Raw genomic sequence first — 20,931 nt, forward strand, 5'->3', positions numbered from 1 at the left:
ACAGAGCTAATTGGGTGCATTATGCCTGCAACGTAGCTTCTAGAGCAAAAACGTTATTTGCTGCGTTAGAGTTTGATCAGTAGATAGCAGGGCTAATACAATTAGAAACTGCTTATCACATCATGCCAGACTTAGATCACATTGGATCTCACCAGGATCGCTGAGTGAACTAACAATAAACTATGCAGGTTCTATCGCACCTCGGTTTCTTCTGTAACCTCTCTTTGGAAGTGGAACCAGCATTCCTTCTCCTGCAACCATTTTATGACCTCCTCAGACTAGAATCCCCGTTAAGATAAATATTGATTCGGTTGCCTTACATTGGAAACTCTCTCTCTCTCTCTCTCTCTCTCTCTACACAACATGGGCAGTAATAGTAGTCGAAGTAGATAGTGGGGAAGTTGTTCCTTTCTTTCGCGTATGATTTGAAGACTGAAACTGTAGTCTAAAGAATGACTAGTCTCCATGTTGGTTTGTTCATTGAATCCACTTCGCAATTGAGTAGTAGTGGTAGACAGGGGTGAGACGCAGCAACTGCCTTCTGGCAATTACAAAGAAAATTGGCTTACCTTAGCAAGGACCTGCAATGATGGAAGAATGTAAATGCTTTCTCCCTAAATCGAAATAAGAAAGTATTTCCTGTTGGAGGTTACTCTTCTGATTAACTCAGTTGTCTGTAAAAAAGAGGTCCAATGATGTTATCACGCTTTAATTCCTCCCAAATTGTGGACGATGCTTCACTGAGCTAGGCCCTGGTAGTTCTTCTGATTGATGACTACCACGACAGACTCGCATTGATACTCCAATGGTTGACTGAACCATTAGATTCTTGGAACCTAGTTTTGGCCGCCACAATGACAATCGATGTTGACAATATTATTCCTGAACGGCTCAGGCCATCGGCTTGGAGTCTTTGACTCTCTCCATGTGCTTCACCATATCAGACTCCAGATTAGCATGAGAAGCCCCATTGCATCCTACGTAAATCGGAATGCTAGCCAAGTCATTGAGAATCTGAGATCTCTCTTTGAATGCTCGTAGCTTATTTTGATTGTTCTAGTCTTTGATATCGTTCGACGGATGGGGGACAAAAAGTTCATCCTTCGATAAAGAAGATTAGCTCTGCAAAATTCAAACTTGTTTTCGGGCTCATAGGGCTGATTAAATCCTAGACATATGTGCTGGAATTTAGGATGATAAATCTTAGTGAAGAGGTATTTACATCAATGTGAACTCAGAAATGGCAAAGTGATCATCTTCTTATTAGAGTGAGGAGGAAGCAAAATAGAATCTGAATAGATGATGAATCGTGTTGATAAGATGGCTCAGGAGAGGCTTGAGATGAATGAACATTCCCCTATCTTCAAATAATGTCGACTTCAGACTTGAAACAGCCAATGCGGCTGTTTTCTTTCCCGATCAGATGTAGTAGCTGAACCACCAATACTGGTGGTGGGTCCACTGCAAGCATCACCTCGATCCGACATGAGTGACGAAGGCGAAACGATCTCCTTATGATTCATCCTGGAGAAACCCGCTTCTGTTTTCGTGTGATGCTGTTGGTAGCTTTTGGACATTTTATTGCCTTTTTTCCCTCCTATGCTTAGTGTTAGCTCCACTTCAGTTTCTTCATCCGAGCCTTCGATGCTTCGAGGGCTAAAGCTAGGCCCCGGTAATTCTCCATCAATGTTGCTGTTTTCTTTTGCAGGGCTTTCGAGGTCGAAACCTCTCGTCCTTCTTATGGCCTCGGCACAGCTGCTACTGCTCCTCTCATTTGAACTCGGGTCATTGCTCGGACTTTGTAAATGGAACGGACGGCTGCTACTGGGTTGACTTGTTTGCTGGGGCCAATTGACGACATAGTTAGTCTCTGAACTCCTCATGGCACTCCGGATCCTGTTTTGCTCTATTTCTTTCTTCAGCTCACTCATAAGCACCTTTTGAACACTGTATAGCCGGTGGAGTTCTCGCACCTGCAATTGTTTACCCTTTTCAGTTTGAATTTTCTTTATGTGGTTTTGTCATCCTACGAGAGAAGCTGCAGAGTATCTCCTACCTGTTGCTTGAAGATACCTTCGTGCATCTGCATTGTCTTCCTGATAGATTCGATGTTATGCTTCTCGGCCACCTGATCCATGGGGTCTATAAACTTCTTGGCTCCAGTGTTCCTGATGCTTTCTTTGAGCTCTCTGTTCTGAAAATGGTCCCGCTCATCCACACAGTGAAAAGAAAAAATGTGGCTACTTGGTGAAGCTGCTGCTAGAGGGTTGATGGCATACTGAAGTTCGGTTCCCATACCTGAAAAATAATTGATCTTTAGAATTGCATCCAAATCATAGTTGATTTAGCTAGGAATTCATGGATGATCATAACATCAAAAGATTCTAGGTGTGCACTGACGGTTGAGTTAGGGTAATATCTTTTCCAATTTCTACTTTTTCGGTAGTTGGTTGAAATTTAGAAGGGCCACTACTGAATCATGTGGAGACAGGGTTGATCTAGAAGCGACTCAAAACAAATCTGACATGATGGATGAGTCATCTTCAACCTAATAACAAATCATGCTCGTTCACTCAATGCCACTGCAAAATTCTAGCATGCGCGCACGAGCGAGCAAGCGAGCAAGAGAGAGAGAGAGAGAGAGAGAGAGATTTATATTCTTCCTTAGTGAACAAGTAGAGCGTTTTGGTAACATTAGTCTTCAGATTGAAAATACAGGAGAGCAGTCAGAATGTGCTTCATAGGACTCAAAAAGAGAAAAAGGTTTAAAAAGGCCACCAGTTAAGTGTTCAACATTCGTTGTCTGCTCAATATCTGGTCTCAAGAAGCATAGATAGATGGATCTGTATTGCCTGAAATAGCACAGTCTGACCAGGAAATTCTTCTGTGCTATGCCAAGAAAAAACTTGCACCAACCACTCTAAACGCAAGAAAAAACTATGAGCAGGTTTTGTCATCTCCAGTGTGAAATGTAACTGACACTCCACAACATCACCTGTTCTTATTAAACGAGAGAGAGAGAGAGAGAGAGAGAGAGAGAGAGAGTGAGAGTTATGATGATCACCTGCAAGAGATGGACTTTACCAGATTTGCAAACTCTATGGAGATGGCCTCTCTCAACATCATCTTCCTTCATGCAAGTCCCCCCCCAGTATTACCATCCATAAGAAGGCCTTGCTAAATAACAAGAAGCCCAGAAACAGGAGGACAAGAACCAACCGAAACCTTCATGAGCAACCATGGCATGTTGTTTCGCCGCACGCGACGGAGCCACCAATGAAGGCAAACAAAAAAACGAAAAAGAGAGCTGTGCTTCAAGAAAGACTCAAAACACCACAACGAATCTCATCAAAATAAAAAACTCTCGGCAGGCCAGAACCAGTCCCCATTTTGCTTGGAGAGACAACAAAGCACCTTTTCTCTCAAAAAAAATTGTAGTCTCCTGCTATGTTAATAATTCAGCTCTTGACAGGCTGTGAAAGGAGGGAAAGAGAATGCCAAGGAAACCCCAAAAAAAGAAAAACGAAAAGGAAACTGTTGTAGCAATGTGATACTGCTTAAATCTAAATATTCTCTGTGTTTGTGAGAGAGAGAGAGAGAGAGAGAGCTATATTCTTGGGAGGGGTCTTAAATAACCTTTGATGGGATTTTTGTATAAGTGCTGCACTGGACTCTTGAAGGGATGAAGATCAAAAAGGAGGGTCCACTTGGAAAATATATATCCAGACATGTATTTAAAGCAAGTGACATATCCTAAACATCAGCCAATGTAGGCCTGTGAACAAGATATTCCGGACAAGTTTTGCTGGACATTGAAGATCTGCATAAATAGAAAATGATATAATGGAAACATCCGGTGTGGTTTCTTCCCTATCCTTTGCTATTACATGATACCCACCAATCTTTTTGTCCATGAACAATTTTAAGATCCGGATTTCTATCACCGCCCTTTCCGTACTGATCAACAGCTCTGTCACATTCCTCTAAAGTTTGTTTTTTTTTTTTTTTTAGATTTCTAGCTAAATTGTGCATCTAACGCAGTTCTACCTATCATGACATTTATGTTTCAAGAATTTGTCATCTTTTTCACTGCTGAGTCTCACTTAACTCTTTTGTTGCTGTAGCTGACTCAACTAACCATGTTTTACAATGAAAAAAACCCTTCTTTTTACTAGATTCAGAAAGGTAGATTCTGGAACATTGGTAACGAACACAGAGTGAAACAAGATTTATCAGCTAGGGGAATATTATCTTGTGTTTTTCCGGTATGAAATGTTGGCCAACCAAACTTTTTGGAAGCTCATGCTTTTATGTGCATTCCTTCCACATGATGATGCATCATAACTATCATCCGCAGGAAAAGCAATTCTATTCCAGCTTTCTATTTCTTGACAACAAAGGATGATGAAAAGGAGTAAGATTTGGAAACTTTGTTATCCTATTCAGCTGCTGTCTTTCCATAAATTACAAAGCGACCACTAATTCATCCGAAATCTATCAAAATCATTAAAACAGTACATTATACAAACAAAAGAAGCAAAACTCAAGATTTCAACCGAACACAAGAAAAGTTGAGGGGGCAATTATGGGAGGATTAATGAGATGTAAACGTGATATGCCTAGAATCAAGAAAACACAGGCCATTGGTATTGAAATGAGTGGGGAAGAGAGAAACTTCCCACATATCACTTTCCTCCAAAAGATAAATGGCCAAGAACATACTTGTCCCCCAAAATTATTATATACCAAAAGAAAAAAAAAACCCAAAAGGAAATAATAAACTACTAATAAAGAAATTTTAAAAACAAGTGATACCCTCAGTTCTGATCCGGGGAAATCAACACCACACACATCCACATGCGTTGGGGGAGAGAAGCAATATAAAAACATGATTGCTTTTCTGTGAAATGTATGCCTTTCGTTTGTCTTTTACTTGTTTATGTCTGCTAAAAAATCCCATTCTAACATGGCCTTTTTGCTCCATGATCTGCTCAAGTAGTACCACTTGCACGCTTGTCCATGCACGCGCATTGAAAGAAAACAAATTTTGTCTGCTCAAATTTGTTCCAATCCTCGCCCTTTTGCTCTACTGAGTATCAGCAAATTCCCTAGGATTAGCAAATCCCATGTTGATTGACAGTTCAAGGGCCTACCTCTCTTGCTCATCAGCACTATGATCTAGGAGATATGTGAACAGAAAAATGAAACACATTTTAAAATTATCAAAAAAAAAAAATGGCCGATTCTCTAAAGTTATCAATACCTACAATCTTTTATCGAAATTAATTTGCAATGTGATGACAAACTCTGTACAAGTACTTATATAAGTTAGAACTATTTATTCGCTTAATAAGAATTTGTCACAATATTTTACTGAGAGACGTCAAACTCCTTTGTATTCCTCCCAGTAATTTCTCTCTGTCATTTAAACTTCGTCCATTTGCTTCGTTACATGAGCCTTCTAGTTCTTACATTTCAATTTTAAACCATGGAATGTGACTCCAATAGGTGACTCATCTCTTCCCAATATTGTACAACTCCATTGACAGAAGAGCCAACAATCCCCAGCTTTGTTGGGTCTTCTACCCATTCTTTCGGCATTGCAAGGATGGTCTTACTTCCACATCTAGCATCCAAAAAAATCTAGGGCAAAGTAGGGGAGAGGTCAAAGTACACAAGAAAGAGACCTTGATAAGAACAAGGCCAATAATGCCATAAATCCTTCTCTGTCCGGTAATTTTCAAGGGTAGAATCTAAAAGCTTCACAAGGGACCACAAGCAAGGTACAATTTCTATCTTGTAATTGCTCATACAAGCGTGTTGTCTAGCTTTTTCTTTTGTCCTGGGTTGAAGGCTGTCCCAGCTCACCAAGCGATCCCTCCTGCATTGCCACATGGAACCCTTCTGATCGCTAAGCTTCCCACCACATCAGTCCAGTTTGACTTGTTGCAGTGTCTGGATGAATTGCTTCGGATTCGTCTATGCAGAAATCCCCGTTCGGCCGACTATAACACGATCATGGGTACATTCAGAACCAGACATCAATTATTTTTTTTTTTTTATGTATTTGATTGGTGGGAAGAACTATTTGTTCCTGTCCGTGTTGTCGTGTTTCACATTCTTGGAGGAGAAAAGTTCAATATTGGATTTCACGCAACATGCTTGCGGAATGTTGACATCACCCCAATTTTTTCTCCTAAAGAGATTTTGAAGTCGTCGTCTTCCATTTTTAGGAAATTCCCGTGCCATATTAACCTAATTATCAGACGGGTTAATCTAAGCCGCTGAGATTAGCTGCGGCGTGCAAGGTCACGAGCAAATGATTAATCAACAATTTTGCCAATCAAGAGAAGTAAATCAGAGTCTCAATAGCTATTTCACTCAAGAAAATATCAAGTAGGACCAAAAGTTTTTTGCAAGAACGGACCATGGAAACCCTAGACGCTCTTTCCACCTTTGTTCCCATTACAATGGCCAGCACCAACCCCTTGTAAGATGTCCAAATATTACCACAATAAGAAACTTGATCTAATAATAGACCCACGAATATTATTTCTGATTTTTTCTATAGTTGATTAACTAGGCATGAAGTTTAGAGAATGGTCTCAAGAGATGGGAAAATTATCCAAAAAGTCCTAAATCTAATGCACTTTTGCCAATTAAGTCCTAAACCTTTCAAATTTTCCATTTGAGTCCTACATTTTTTTTTTACATTTTGCCAATTGAATCTATCCGGCTAATTTTATGTTGAATTTCTATTCGATTATTCTTATATGGGTTAGGAATTTTACAATACCGTCACCTATATGAATTTCATGTTATAATGTAGGTCAATTGCACCCTACTTGGAAGTTACCTAGAGCTCTAGCTATGAATATCTTTTGAACTTATTATTATGCATTCTGTCTCAGTCATTGATAAAGTCGCTTCTTACGGAATTGGTCCTATTTATCTTCTTGTTTGTTCTTCTGTCTTTCTCTTTGATAGATTGTTAGGGATAAAAAGCAATTAAGAGATTTGCACTTTTTGAGTTGCCTACAAATGTGGTTATGCGGGGAAGAGAGTACTAATTTTTTTTTAAAGTATTTCTGATTTTTGAGGAATTATATAACATGTAAGACAACTTAATTATTATTATGCAAGCCTTTGTTTCTATAGTGTTGCTTTCTTTACAATAACTTGCTTAATCCTTTTGCTTTTTATGTTGTCCGTTTCTTAATCTTATTGTTCAGATTCTGTAGATGTTGATGTTAAGTACGATTCATTCCAATCACATCTATTATTGAAACTAATAAAAAAGAGAGTGTATCGCTTTGCGAATGTTTTATATCTCCATTGGTTGCTCTCCAATGCATGGACTTGGTGACCCAGCCTATCATAATGGTCTTGTAGATACTTCTCGTGGATCTCCGTCGATAAGTCTCGACACACTTACGATTGGCGCTTTCTGCTTGGTTGACAATACCCACTCGAAACGAATGCCGAGTTATAAGTCCTAATTCCCTCTGTGAACCTGTCCCTCTCAACCAGAGAGATTAGCTCTACCATCGTTAATCGCCTTGGATAACTACAAATTGGCAACTATTTTGTTATCCTATATCATCATCATCATCGTGGAGATGAGAATGAAGCACTTAGTAATAGGTCGTCATTTGCCTTTTGCTGGCCATTAAGACTAGAAGAAGAGGAAAATGAATGTCTCTCCGGACATCTTTATACCTTCGTTGACTTGTAGAAGTAATGAAGAGGTTAAAAAATGTTTGCGTAGTACAAGAAAATAAAGTTGGGTGAAGAGGATAGAAGAACACTATTAGTATTGGAGGGTGGAGACGCTAGTATCATAAATGCGAGGTTCGACTCTCGCGTTCTGCAAAGAGATAGAGCTAAAGTAAGAGATGAAACAGGCAAACAAGAAAGAAACTATTAACATTCTATTTATGTAAAAATAGATAAATAAATAAATAAAAAGAAGATGAAAGAAGGCCAAAAAAAAAAAAAAGTAGAAAAAGAAAAACGAAGAGAGAGAGAGAGAGAGAGAGAGACAGAAGACAAAAGGAAGTGACGGCAACTTCAAGTGAAGATAGGAAAATGAATTGATTGGGATGTTGGACTGATGAAGCACGCCTTGTTGCCTCACCAAGACACATCAGCCGTCATTCCATGAGACCCCCCCATTACACCGTCTCTGTCCTCATCATCATCTTCATCTTCATCTTCATCTTCTTCTCATCTTCCTACTTTTTAAATAATTTATAGAGCTTTCTACCACAAAATTCATAGAGAACTATTAGGGAAAACAGGTTCAAAACTTTACGACATGCCAACGGTTACGCCTTGCATTGGCATTTTTTTTTTCCTAAAAATTGTTCTTCTTTCGATCTTTCAATTACTTGAACATGAGCCCTATCGCGTTATCCTGTATCTCGTCTACCATTTGATACGAATTTTGTTCGATCTGTGTACATACTCGCATGTCATAAGCAATCTCCCCATGGCTTGTGGAGCCAAATAGTCCATGAATGCAAACCAAAGAAGGGGAAAACAAAGAACAGTTCGGCTCAATCTGGGTACAATGACATTCCCTATAGCCATTTTCAAACGGTAAACATCAGTTTGGGACAAAGATAAAAGGGTCATTCTCATTGCAAAATCCCATCAATGTGCGCCTAACAAAGTTAAGAAACCTGTCTAATCGTTAGCATAATAAGCATAAATGGTTTTTGTTTGTTCTCGAATGCTTCTTCCTGGTTTCTGAAAAAAAGAAAAAGAAAAAGAAATGGTATATACATAACTGATATTTTGTGGAACTGTTACATTCACGAGTGATCAAATCCACATTCCTAGAAAAAGGGGGAAGACCGTACTTCCTATTTCAATTAATCAGAAGAGAGAGAGAGAGAGAATGTAACGGTGGGCGACAATATATGATTTGGGACTAAAGTACATTACAAGTATCAACACTTGTGTACGGCGCTCACTTTAGTGCAAGGACTTTCAAAACAATCATTTCAGTGCCAAATTTTTTAAAAAATAACCACTTCGGTGCCAAAATTTTCAAAATGATCAGTTAAGTGCCAAACCTTTTGAAAAACGACTCACTTCGATGCCAACTCCAACGAGCCACGTTAGTTCAAAAATTAATAAAAAAAAAATAGGTCACGTCGGATTTCCGGTGAGCCACGTCACCTAAAATTGATGTTGTCACTGAAGTGCACGTTTTTAAAAAAAATCGACACTTAAATGATTATTTTAAAAGTTTTGGCATTAAAGTGAACGTTGTACACAATTTTTGGTACTTAGAGTGTACTTTAGCCTATGATTTGGCCACATGCCACAAGCATGAAGGAAAATTCCGTTTGGGAAAACTACACCCCATGATTGGAAATTGGAGGGTGTGCATATATAGCGAAACTTGATGGAAGTAATAAAGGTTTTATTTTAAGATGATTTAATGATGAAATTCGGGCAAAAGGAAGTAGGAACACATATGATCTGTTTTGTTCAAGAATGCATGGACCGATGCTGACTTATTCACGTGACATTATCGAGACGATTAAAAAAGAGAAGCATGCCTAGGAGTTTATGCATCCACGGAATGCTACTCAAGCTTAAATTTAGGGCAATCTAATCAACGAGAATTAAAGCTGGTAATAGTTTATCGCTAACTGGTCAATTGTGAACACGCATAAGCACAAAACAAATGTAGCTAAGGAGGCTCTAACGTACTTAGTTTGGAATGTACTTGCTCACAAGAGGGGATGGTAGTGCACAGGTTCAAGAGAAAAGTTCGACAAATCATTCATTGATAACGGGGGGAGAGAGAGAGACAGAGCGACAGAGAGAGATAGAGAGAGACAGAGAGAGTCATTTGAATAAAACGGCAAATTTTCAGTGTAGCATATATTATGTACAACACTTTCATATGGCATAGAACCCATGAATGTGTTATCCATTTTTTATAACTTTCAACCATCGATGTTAATACGAGTGATTGCAATTTGAAAATTTTGATTGATTATTCTAAATTAATTGTTATGAAAGTACATGAAATTGTGTAGTCTCTACTCATAAGTCAATCCGTAAAGCATTGATATTCAGATAAAAGTTGATGAATAGGATGATAGCTTCCGATTGGTGGCTGCAATATGAGTGGTATTGCTGTCTATTGAAGTAAAGAAGAAGCACCATAAGTTGGGGATGGTCACACTCTCTCTCGACTAGTTGATAAGATCGTGGGGTCGCCATTTCACAAATACTTGTGACGAATCCCCAAAGGCAGTGTCGCCTCCAGTGGGGACACAAAGGCCCGTACAATCTGACACGTGTCACTCACCCAGTGATGGGAACTAAATTCCCTTTTTATTTATCTCCTGCTCGTGAATGCCGGTGTCCCCGATCAAAGTGGTGGGGAGGAACTAATGTTCACTTGTTTGATTTGACTTTCATTCTCCTGTTTTCGCTAACTAGTTCGAGTGGAAAGGGAATGAGGTTCTCCAAGTGCCTTATGCGTTTAATAGGCCAGGCAATTTGACTCTAAAAATTTCAGTGCAAGTAATTTTAGATGCATAAGGTTTATGTTTTTTTAATCTAATTCTCCACCAGTTCCAGAGGGAGAGTTGATCCTTTTCTCCATCGTGTTCTTATTTCATGTCTCTTGCATATTCGTCTGGCAAGAATTCTAGCTCTCATGTATGCTAAGGGTCCGCATGACAACACTTTTACTTCAAAAATTAATTACTAGCCAAAAGTTGATTTTTCTACTTTCTGCTCAATAGGTTAATTTCTTATCAAAGAAAAGCATTTAATAACAGGACAAAACATGTGCTTCTAGAACTTAAATTCGTTTGGTAACAGTTAAAAAGTTTTACTTATGAAACATTATTAACACAAAATCTTCTAGAAAAAATTATTGATCTTAACCTAAAATACATGTCATTTGAGAAAAGTGAAATGCAAATAATGACAAATTTACGTAAAATTTATCATTTAATTATTTTATGCAAATGTGGACCAATTTTATGGGGAAAATTCTACTAATGAATATGATGTCTGAGCTAATATATTTACGCTAAAAGCATGGGTAGTTAGCGTGGTTTATGTCGCAATGGGCATAGTATATAAACCTTCTTCGTGCCTAAACCATCTCTAGTTCAGAGTTGCACCATGATACATTCCGTAAATGACAAGCAACAATTCTGCCGTCACAGCTTGAAATAGTCACAATTTGTCTAGAACACTATGCTTCACCTTTAAGGACCATCTATACATATATTGCATATAAATTTCCCTGTTAAATCCATCAATCCGACAAAATAATAAAAGAAAGACATCTTTAAGTTCTAAGTCAAATGCAAAAAATTACTCTATGACCTTGGAAATGCTAGGATCTTTCTAGGGGCCGTTGTTGGACCTTAGACAACCCCCATACCCAACATAAGTGCAGCTACCATTGAGAAATTCTGGTAGTTCATTGAAGAAATTCGCAAAGCTAAGAAAACTCAAAGGTCTGGATGAATAAGGTTACACAAGTAATAATAGTTGGCATTCTGTCAAAAATTGAATGGACATACCTATCCAAGTAAAAAACAAGAAGAAGACTGGAAGAAACAAGAGAGTTTCAATTACCTAGCATAAATTATTTCCAACAGTTTGGTATGGTATTTGTTGAGAATCTAAAGAGAAATTTCAAGTGAGTGCATCTGAAAATAACATTCACAAACCCCGCATAGTGCTTTGAAGGGTGTGAAGAATATCAACAAATAGAAACATACATGCATTTTGCCTTCTTAATATCTAATTTCCTTGCTTTCAAGAATTTGATAAACAAGACAGATGATTTGAGAAGTTCAAAGACGGCGATAGCAATAGTATAATTGTGTCTTTATTGGATTGCTCGGTCCACTTTAAAATATTTGTAGGATGCCGTTTAACCAACTTGGGTCAATTGCTCGGCCCACTTTGCCATGATGGTGTCTTTATGGATGCCATTTAACAAAATCATGGAACATTTATTTCTTATAATTCGTTAAAAAAATGATATTACTAAAATACTTTCATGCAATACAAATTTAGTGAAAAATTATTCAATTGCAGGAGTATATCAGTAGCGGATTATCTCTTTCTGATTTTAACTTCTAGAGAGGAGTAACTTTTTTTTTTTTTACTTCTGAAAGTTGTTCAAAAACAACTTCTGAAGTAAAAAAAAAATGCTTTAAAAGTAGGAAAATTAAGTTATATAACCAAACGGATTTCTACTTTAGAAGTTACGACACCAAATGGATTTCTGCTTTAGAAACATTTTTTTAGCAGAAATTCTGCTTGAGAAGCGTTACTATGCGTGCCCTAAACCTCCGTGAAAAGATATTTAGAAGCTAAGTGATAGGTCTCATTGATAATTGATGTGGAATTTTTTTTAAGAGAAAAAATGAAAATCCTAAACACAGTAATCATGTGTAGTGTATGAACTAAGTTCACTTAGCCTACCAATTGTACAGTGAATACGCTAAGTATCAACCTAACTTCTTTAAGATTAAAATAAATAAAATATGTGTCCTTAATAACACAACTTATCAATAAGTAATTCTCTGCACTCTTATCGCACCATCCTTTAATTGAGTAAAATTGCTCATTTTTAAGTGAATTGGCAAGTTAAGTGAGTGGAGTTAAAGTGAATTTAGTTTGTTCACTCCACATGGTTACTCTGTTTAGGGTTTTTCATCCTTTTTCCCTGGACAAAATGCTATGGCGATCGTCGGTGGGACCCACCACTTAGCTTTGTTTGGGTACGAGTTTAGTTACCTTTTGTGTCGTATTCGTCGATTCACATTCAGCATGATGCAAAAGTGGTCTGATACTTAGTCGGACCATTAACTACTTGTGGAAGAACCTTGTTAATCTTCTAAATCACATTTACAAGAGGATAAGCTCTTTTAGACTAAAAAAATTTGCCTCTAATTAAAATATAGTACAGACCCATTTCATCAAAAGACTTAGAAAACATGAATATTTTAATCATTCGTGATGTCTTTCGTAGAGTTTCATGCAAATTATGTATATTTGCAAACATGTTACAATCCAATGAATCAAAATCCGAATGCAATTATTGCATAGCGTGAATCCAATAATCCATCACCTGAGTTTTGGCCACGAGGACCACCATTTATCTTCCCTGGTCTCCTCCTTGACCCCCCAACCCCAAAACACTTAACAGAAAAACCCTAATAACAGTAAAATATTAGGAAACCCTCCTTCCTCATATGGTGGATCCATGGCACGATTTCACATCAAGATCTGGATTGGAAGCTACTGCATCCTCTCCACGCGCATCAGTTGACCAAGACCAGGAAATCTTCATTGGCTATAAGCTGTCCAATAACATACGTTTGCGTCGAAGGAGGAGACACGACCAGTGGGAAAAGGTCACTTGCAGAGAGAGAATTGGATGGAGATTCTAGCTCTAGTGTTCTAGTTCATAAGCATGAAACCCCATTTGTTTCCAGCTCAGTTCCCACATTCACCGCATCAGATTCGCTCTGTGTGCGTGTGTGTGTGTGTGCGGGGGGGGGGCCGGGCGGTTGGGGGCGCTTCAATAAAATTGATAATTTATCATGAACCCTAGAAAAAATAAAATTAAAGAATGAATAATAATATTTATGTGCGGATTGGGGTTTTTAGGACAAAGGAGAATCTCTCTTATCTTGGGGGCAAAGGGTTATCTGCTCTGGATCCAATGCCTTTTCAGACCCTCCCCCAATTTTAGAACAATATCTGCATCCCCACGTCGTTCGAGTGCCTCATTTAGTACGCCTTTCCCCCCATTTTGCTCTCAATTATTGTTTACCTAGATTTCTATTTCCATGATAGTCGTGCATAGGTCATCCTATGATGGGGAAGTGTGATTTTGTCTTTCACTAGCGTATGCACACAAGTGAAGTTAACATGCTTAAATGATCGAACGCACATAGGTATTATGCGATTTACATTGGAAGAAATGGATTCAGTCGAATGCGTCGGTGGTTGATGTTGGAAATATGGGACAAATTGAAGGGTGGATGAATGAGAAATTGATGCTCAAAGAACACCCTTGAGTTGGAAGTGGGAAGTGGAAAAATACTAGTCCCACATTGAAAAGAAAGAAGGCTTTAAAGTGCTTTATAGATAGTTACCCTCCTTTTAAGTGGTAACTGTCACAATACAAGTACTATGCCTCGCGCACAGGCGCAGGGTGGGTGCAAATCCCAGGCCCCGACAGAGGCCCAATGAGCTGAAACTTGGGCGCGAGCGCACGACCTGCGTACACGAATGCAAGACCGAGAGGTGGGCCTCGCGAAAAGCCCAATTTTGCCTTTCGATTTATTTTTCCAACTCAAATTGTTACAATTTTTTGTAACGGTTGCCAAAATCGATATTATAACGGCAGATTAATGGCATTGCCATTATGAAATCAATATTATAACGGCGGATTTAATCAGTTAGCAAGTTAATGTTGAAACGGCTACTTCCATTTATGTTCGGTTCGTGATTGTACTTGTTCTAATTTCAATTTTAATACGTTTATCAATTTGTATATTGTTCACGACATTTATATTATCGTCATATTGAATTTTGCTACAATCTTAAAACAGATTTCGATCTTGACTCGTACTTGAAATTCAAATGGCTACTGGAAACGAAGTTGTTGATGTGCCTGCCGACAACATCAACCAAAGCACTATCTCTACCTTAGTTGTCCAACTGTCCGGATCATCCTCTGCCCTCGCTGCGGTTTCTGTCCACCATGGTGAGAAACCCGAAAAGTTCAACGGATCGAACTTTAAAAGGTGGCAGCAAAAGATGCCGTTTTACTTAACGACCTTGAATGTTGCGAGATTCTTGACCGAGGAAGCTCCTAAGCTATCCGAGGGACAAACGGATAAGCAAGCCTTTAACGCCGTTAAGGCCTGGAAGCACTCTGACTTCCTATGTAGGAACTACGTCATGAACGGTTTACATGACTCGCTGTACAATGTCTATTGTGCAATAAAAACAGCAAAGGAGTTATGGGAATCCTTGGATCGAAAATATAAAACAGAGGATGCCGGAGCAAAGAAATTTGCTGTCGATCGATTCCTTGAATATAAGATGGTGGATTCTAAGACCGTGATTAGTCAAGTGCAAGAAATTCAAGTGATCTTGTATGAGATTTAGGCTGAAGGCATGATCTTGAGTGAAACCTTCCAAGTAGCTTCTATTATTGAGAAGCTACCTCCTGGGTGGAAGGATTTCAAGAACTACCTCAAGCACAAGCGAAAGGAAATGAACCTAGAGGAGCTGATTGTTAGACTTCGAATCGAAGAAGATAACAGAGGTTCCGAACGCAGAGGGTTCAATCCTACTACGGCTAAAGCAAATGTTGTGGAACATAGGCATGGCCCCAAGAACAAGAAGATTGCCAAGCCAAAGTTGGGACCAAAAGGAGGAGTTTCCAAGAACAAGTTTCAAGGAAAATGCTTCAACTGTGGCAAGATGGATCATAGATCCGTGGATTGCAGATTTCCAAAGAAGAAGAGTTATGAAACAAATATGGTGAATGACATCACTCAAGATGTGTCGGATATAAACCTCTCTGCAATGGTTTTGAAGTGAACTTGGTTGGGTCCAATCCGAAGGAATGGTGGATTGACACTGGTGCCACTAGGCACGTATACTCCAATAAGGACCTGTTCACAACTTTCGAACCAATTATTGGGGAGAAAGTTTTCATGGGAAACTCTGCCTCTTCTGCCGTCGAAGGCCAAGGGAAGGTACTGCTGAAGATGACATCCGGAAAAGAGCCGACTCTGAATAATGTCCTATATGTGCCGGAAATTCGAAAGAACCTAGTCTCTGGGTCTCGTTGAACAAGCATGGATTTCGTATGGTGTTCGAATCAGACAAAGTTATTTTGTCTAAATCTGGAATGTATGTGGGGAAGGGATATGTAACCGATGGGCTTTTTAAGCTCAATGTAATGACAATTATCAATAAAGATAATAAGTCTTCCGTTTATTTGCTTGAGTCTTCCAATTTATGGCATGGTAGACTAGGACACGTTAATTATGATACATTGCGTAGATTAATTAACTTGGAACATACACCCTCATTCCAAATTGATTCAAAACATAAATGTGAAATTTGTGTTGAGGCAAAATTAACCAGATCATCGTTTCAAACAATTGAAAGAAACACCGAACCCCTTGAATTAATTCATAGTGATGTTTGCGATTTGAAATTCATGCAAACAAGAGGTGGTAATAAATACTTTATTACTTTTATCGATGATAGCACGAAATACTGCTATGTGTATTTGCTAAAAAGCAAAGATGAAGCCTTAGAGAAATTTGTTCTCTATAAGAATGAAGTTGAAAATCAACTTAACAAGAAAATTAAAAGATTGAGAAGTGATAGAGGTGGTGAGTACGAAGTACCAATTGGTGAATTCTGTGCACAACACGGAATTATACATGAAGTAACTGCACCCTATTTACCTCAATCAAATGGTGTTGCTGAACGTAAAAATCGCACATTGAAAGAAATGATGAATGCGTTAGTGCTGAGTTCAGGTTTACCTCAAAATATGTGGGGTGAAGCTATTTTGTCAAGCAATTACCTTTTAAATAAGGTACCTCGAAAGAAAGAGGATAAAACCCCTTATGAGCTATGGAAAGGTAGGAGACCATCCTACAAATACTTACGAGTGTGGGGGTGTCTTGCAAAAGTGGCTGTTCCAACACCAAAGAAAATAAAGATAGGTCCTAAAACGGTGGATTGTATCTTTATAGGCTATGCACATAACTTATTAATGCATATCGATTTCTTGTACATGAATCGAAAATTCCAGATATACACAAGAATACGATCATGGAATCTAGGAATGCATCATTCTTTGAAGATGTATTTCCTTGCAAATCCAATGATGGATCAAGTTCGTCTAAACGAACGAATGAAACTATGAATGGAAAAAATCATGATTCGGATCATGAACTAGAACCCAGACGTAGCAAAAGAGCAAGAGTGGAAAAATCATTTGGAAATGATTTTCTAACTTATTTGTTAGAAAATGAACCATTAAACTATGCAGAAGCTGTGAATTCTTCCGAGGGACCTCAATGGAAAGAAGCAATAAAAAGTGAAGTTGATTCTATTTTGCATAATCATACTTGGGAGCTAGTGGATCTTCCTCCCGGTTGTAAACCTTTAGGGTCTAAATGGATCTTTAAAAGGAAAATGAAACCAGATGGCTCCATTGATAAGTATAAAGCCGGACTTGTAATCAAAGGGTACAGACAACGAGAAGACTTAGATTACTTTGTTACTTATTCTCCAGTGACGAGAATAAACTCCATCGGGATGATACTTGCAATTGCAGCATTGCGAAATCTAGAAGTACATCAAATGTATGTAAAAACAGCTTTCCTAAATGGTGATTTGGATGAAGAAATCTACATGGAACAACCCGAGGGTTTTACGGTTCCAGGGCAAGAAAGGAAAGTCCGTAAATTGGTGAAATCATTGTATGGCCTAAAACAAGCGCTAAAGCAGTGGCATGAAAAGTTTGATTATGCAATGATTACCAATGGATTTAAGATCAATGAATGTGATAAATGTGTCTACATTAAAGAGACGGAAAATGGCTATGTCATTTTGTGTTTTTATGTAGATGACATACTCATTGTTGGTAGCGATGACAAAACGATCAAATCTACCAAGAATATGTTGAATTCAAGATTTGACATGAAAGATATGGGACTTGCTGATGTGATTTTAGGAATTAAAATCAAAAGAACGTCATAAGGTCTTATTTTAAACCGGTCACACTATGTGGACAAGATTCTTGAAAAATTCAACATGAATGATTCCGGTATTGCTAGAACACCATTAGACAATAGTCTTCATCTGTCCAAGAATAGATGAGAGGGTATTTCTCAAGTAGAGTACTCTAGAGTTATTGGAAGTCTAATGTACTTAATGAGTTGTACTAGACCGGATATTGCCTATACGGTTAGTAGATTGAGTAGATATACGAGCAATCCGAGTGCCGATCACTGGAAAGCAATAGTGAGAGTACTTAGGTACTTACGGTATACTCGGAATCATGGCTCGCATTATACCGGATACCTAGCTGTTCTAGAAGGATATAGTGATGCGAACCGGATATCCGATATAAAAGACTCAAAATCTACTAGAGGATATATATTCACATTAGCAGGTGCGGCTATATCTTGGAAATCCTGTAAACAAACTGTTATAGCCGGATCCACAATGGAATCTGAATTCATAGCTTTGGATAAATGTGGTGAAGAGGCTGAATGGCTACGCCATTTCTTAAAGGATATTCCAAAATGGCAAACACCAGTGCCACCAATCTATATACATTGTGACGATCAATCTGCGATTGGAAGAGCACAGAGTAACATGTATAATGGTAAGTCTAGACATATACGTCGTAGACATAATACCATTAGACAACTACTCTCAACTGAAATTATCTCTATTGACTACGTAAAGTCAAAGGATAATATTACGGATCCGCTAACCAAATGGTTAAATAGAGAGTTAGTTGAAAAATCGACAAGAGGAATGGGACTGAAGCCCATGAAAGAATAAGTTGATATAAAGGAAACCCAACCTAGTTGATTGGAGATTCCAATATCTAGGTTCAAAGAGACAACCTAATTATATAAACTTAGTGATGTCCTTGTGGGGGTTTATCCCTAAAACCATTCATATAAAATATCGGTGATATTGTAAGGAAAAGGATAACAATTTTGCTTTAATGATTCTTAAGTGGAGTAAACAAATTACTCAAAATTAAGTAATCACCTATGTGAGAGAGAAGTGGGGCCGCTTCAAAGGATAATTATTTAGGGCTAAATTCTTTAGAAACTCTCGCAGAACCAGGTTGATGTTCATGGCCAAAACGAACATAATCATGAGAACCGAACAAATGTTTAGATGATTCCTGTGTGAAGTGTATGGTTCATTTACATGAGAAAGCGGGATAGTTTAAGGACATCATGTCTACTGGACAGCTAGTAAAGTAAATACATTTTCATAAGGGAAGGTTCAAAGGGTAACACCTACCTATCCTATGCGAGTTTCAATTGTTGAACACTATCACAGAGTTAAAACTAAAATAATTTTCATTCATGTGGGGGATTGTTGGAAATATGGGACAAATTGAAGGGTGGATGAATGAGAAATTGATGCTCAAAGAACACCCTTGAGTTGGAAGTGGGAAGTGGAAAAACACTAGTCCCACATTGAAAAGAAAGAAGGCTTTAAAGTGCTTTATAAATAGTTACCCTCCTTTTGAGTGGTAACTGTTACAACACAAGTACTATGCCTCGCGCACGGGCGTAGGGGGTGCAAATCACAGGCCCCGACGGAGGCCCAATGAGCTAAAACTTGGGCGCGAGCGCACGACCTGCGTACACGAATGCAAGACCGAGAGGTGGGCCTCGCGAAAAGCCCAATTTTGCTTTCCGATTTATTTTTCCAACTCAAATTGTTACAATTTTTGTAACGGTTGCCGAAATCGATATTATAACGGCAGATTAATGGCATTGCCGTTATGAAATCAATATTATAACGGCGGATTTAATCAGCCGTTATAATTCATTAGCAAGTTAATGTTGAAACGGCTACTGAATTGATTCTGTCGTTACATAATAACGGCAGATTTAATTGGCCGTTATAGTTCAATTTCCGAAACGTTCCCCGCTGACCCTAGAAGTAGGTGGCTTCCCATCCAAAATTTTTTACTCGTCCGAAAATCCTCTTTCTTTCTACTCTCAGCATTTGCATTGTTTTCGATAGTGTTCGGTTCCGCTTTGTTCGGGTTCGCCGATAGCCTTGAGGTGTGTGCTTGCTTCTTCGCCGCCAACCGTTGTATCCTGGGAGACAGATGTTCACGAAACCTCGAGCACGTAATAGAGGGGACGAATCTGTTTTAAAGAAACCGTGTCAAACACAGGCCTCGGTATTATTTGTATCGACACCGTTTCTTTTCAATATTATTATTGCAATTCCATTTATGTTCGGTTCTGTGATTGTACTGTTCTAATTTCAATTTTAATACGTTTATCAATTTGTATATTGTTCACGACATTTATATTATTGCCATATTGAATTTTGCTACAGTTGATACGATAAATTCAGCTCCGAAATGATTTGAAAAGCGAGAAAAAAGGGGGATAGTTACGTGAGAACATAATCAAGAAGCTTAACTCTCTTAGTCGGTTTTGAGTCTTGAACGCAAGAACAATATTAACGCGATATAACTTGATCACAAGAAAATGAAAAAAAACCTAATTTTCATGGATTTTCATGTTGTAGATTGTCAATCTTTCTTTACGGGAAAAACCATAAAATTTCAAGTCAAGAATAGTGAAAAAGCATCACTATCTTTGCTTTATCGAGAGGATAACATGAAATTAGGTGCATGCGCAAATTGTTGGTCGAACGTGCGCGATATCCTAATGCTTGCAAGTGGAGATTTCCTCCGCTCTTTTTTTCTCCGTACTTCTCTTTTAATAGGTTAATTAGTTAATTATTTTCTATGTGCGATAATTAAAGCATTAATTAGATTATGTCACGATAGTTGGCATGTTGGAAAAGTGAGAAGCACATGCTGACTTTGCTCCTCTCCGTCTAAACTTGCTCCTTTAATGTTTGATACTCAATTAAGAAACAAATCCCCAGATCAATTGAATAAAGTATTCTTAACGTATGTCTTATCTTTACATGGAAGAGGCATTAACTGGGGAAGTTGGATTCCATGTAGAAAAATTGTGGAGTGTTGATCTAATCAGACAAGAATCTTGAATTTGATTGCTCATATTGCTCCCTAGGGATCAACTATGGATTTATCAACATGGATTGTACTCTTCTACAAGGTATCTCTAGGGAATG

At 38.3% G+C, this 20,931-nt stretch overlaps 2 protein-coding genes across 3 annotated transcripts; one reads left to right on the forward strand and one right to left on the reverse strand.

The window, feature by feature from the left end:
- Positions 1-1,175: 1,175 nt before the first annotated feature.
- Positions 1,176-3,648, reverse strand: LOC115744628. Of its 2 annotated transcripts, none has more exons than XM_030679900.2 (3): positions 3,065-3,648; positions 2,057-2,298; positions 1,176-1,973 (listed from the first exon to the last, which is right to left on the reverse strand). In XM_030679900.2, exons 2-3 carry the CDS (start codon positions 2,294-2,296, stop codon positions 1,380-1,382), a joined length of 834 nt encoding a protein of 277 aa, XP_030535760.1. In that variant the 5' UTR covers positions 2,297-2,298; positions 3,065-3,648; the 3' UTR covers positions 1,176-1,379. The 2 variants fall into 2 exon arrangements, with proteins under 2 accessions (XP_030535760.1, XP_048134172.1); XM_048278215.1 differs by lacking the exon at positions 3,065-3,648 and adding an exon at positions 2,436-3,000.
- Positions 3,649-14,655: 11,007 nt separating this feature from the next.
- On the forward strand, positions 14,656-15,624 carry LOC125314837. The gene is made up of 2 exons (XM_048278069.1): positions 14,656-15,138; positions 15,187-15,624. The coding sequence occupies exons 1-2, from the start codon at positions 14,656-14,658 to the stop codon at positions 15,622-15,624; spliced, it is 921 nt and encodes a 306-aa protein (XP_048134026.1).
- Positions 15,625-20,931: the final 5,307 nt, after the last annotated feature.

Source organism: Rhodamnia argentea, chromosome 4 (assembly GCF_020921035.1).
Source record: "Rhodamnia argentea isolate NSW1041297 chromosome 4, ASM2092103v1, whole genome shotgun sequence".
Lineage (NCBI taxonomy): Eukaryota > Viridiplantae > Streptophyta > Magnoliopsida > Myrtales > Myrtaceae > Rhodamnia > Rhodamnia argentea.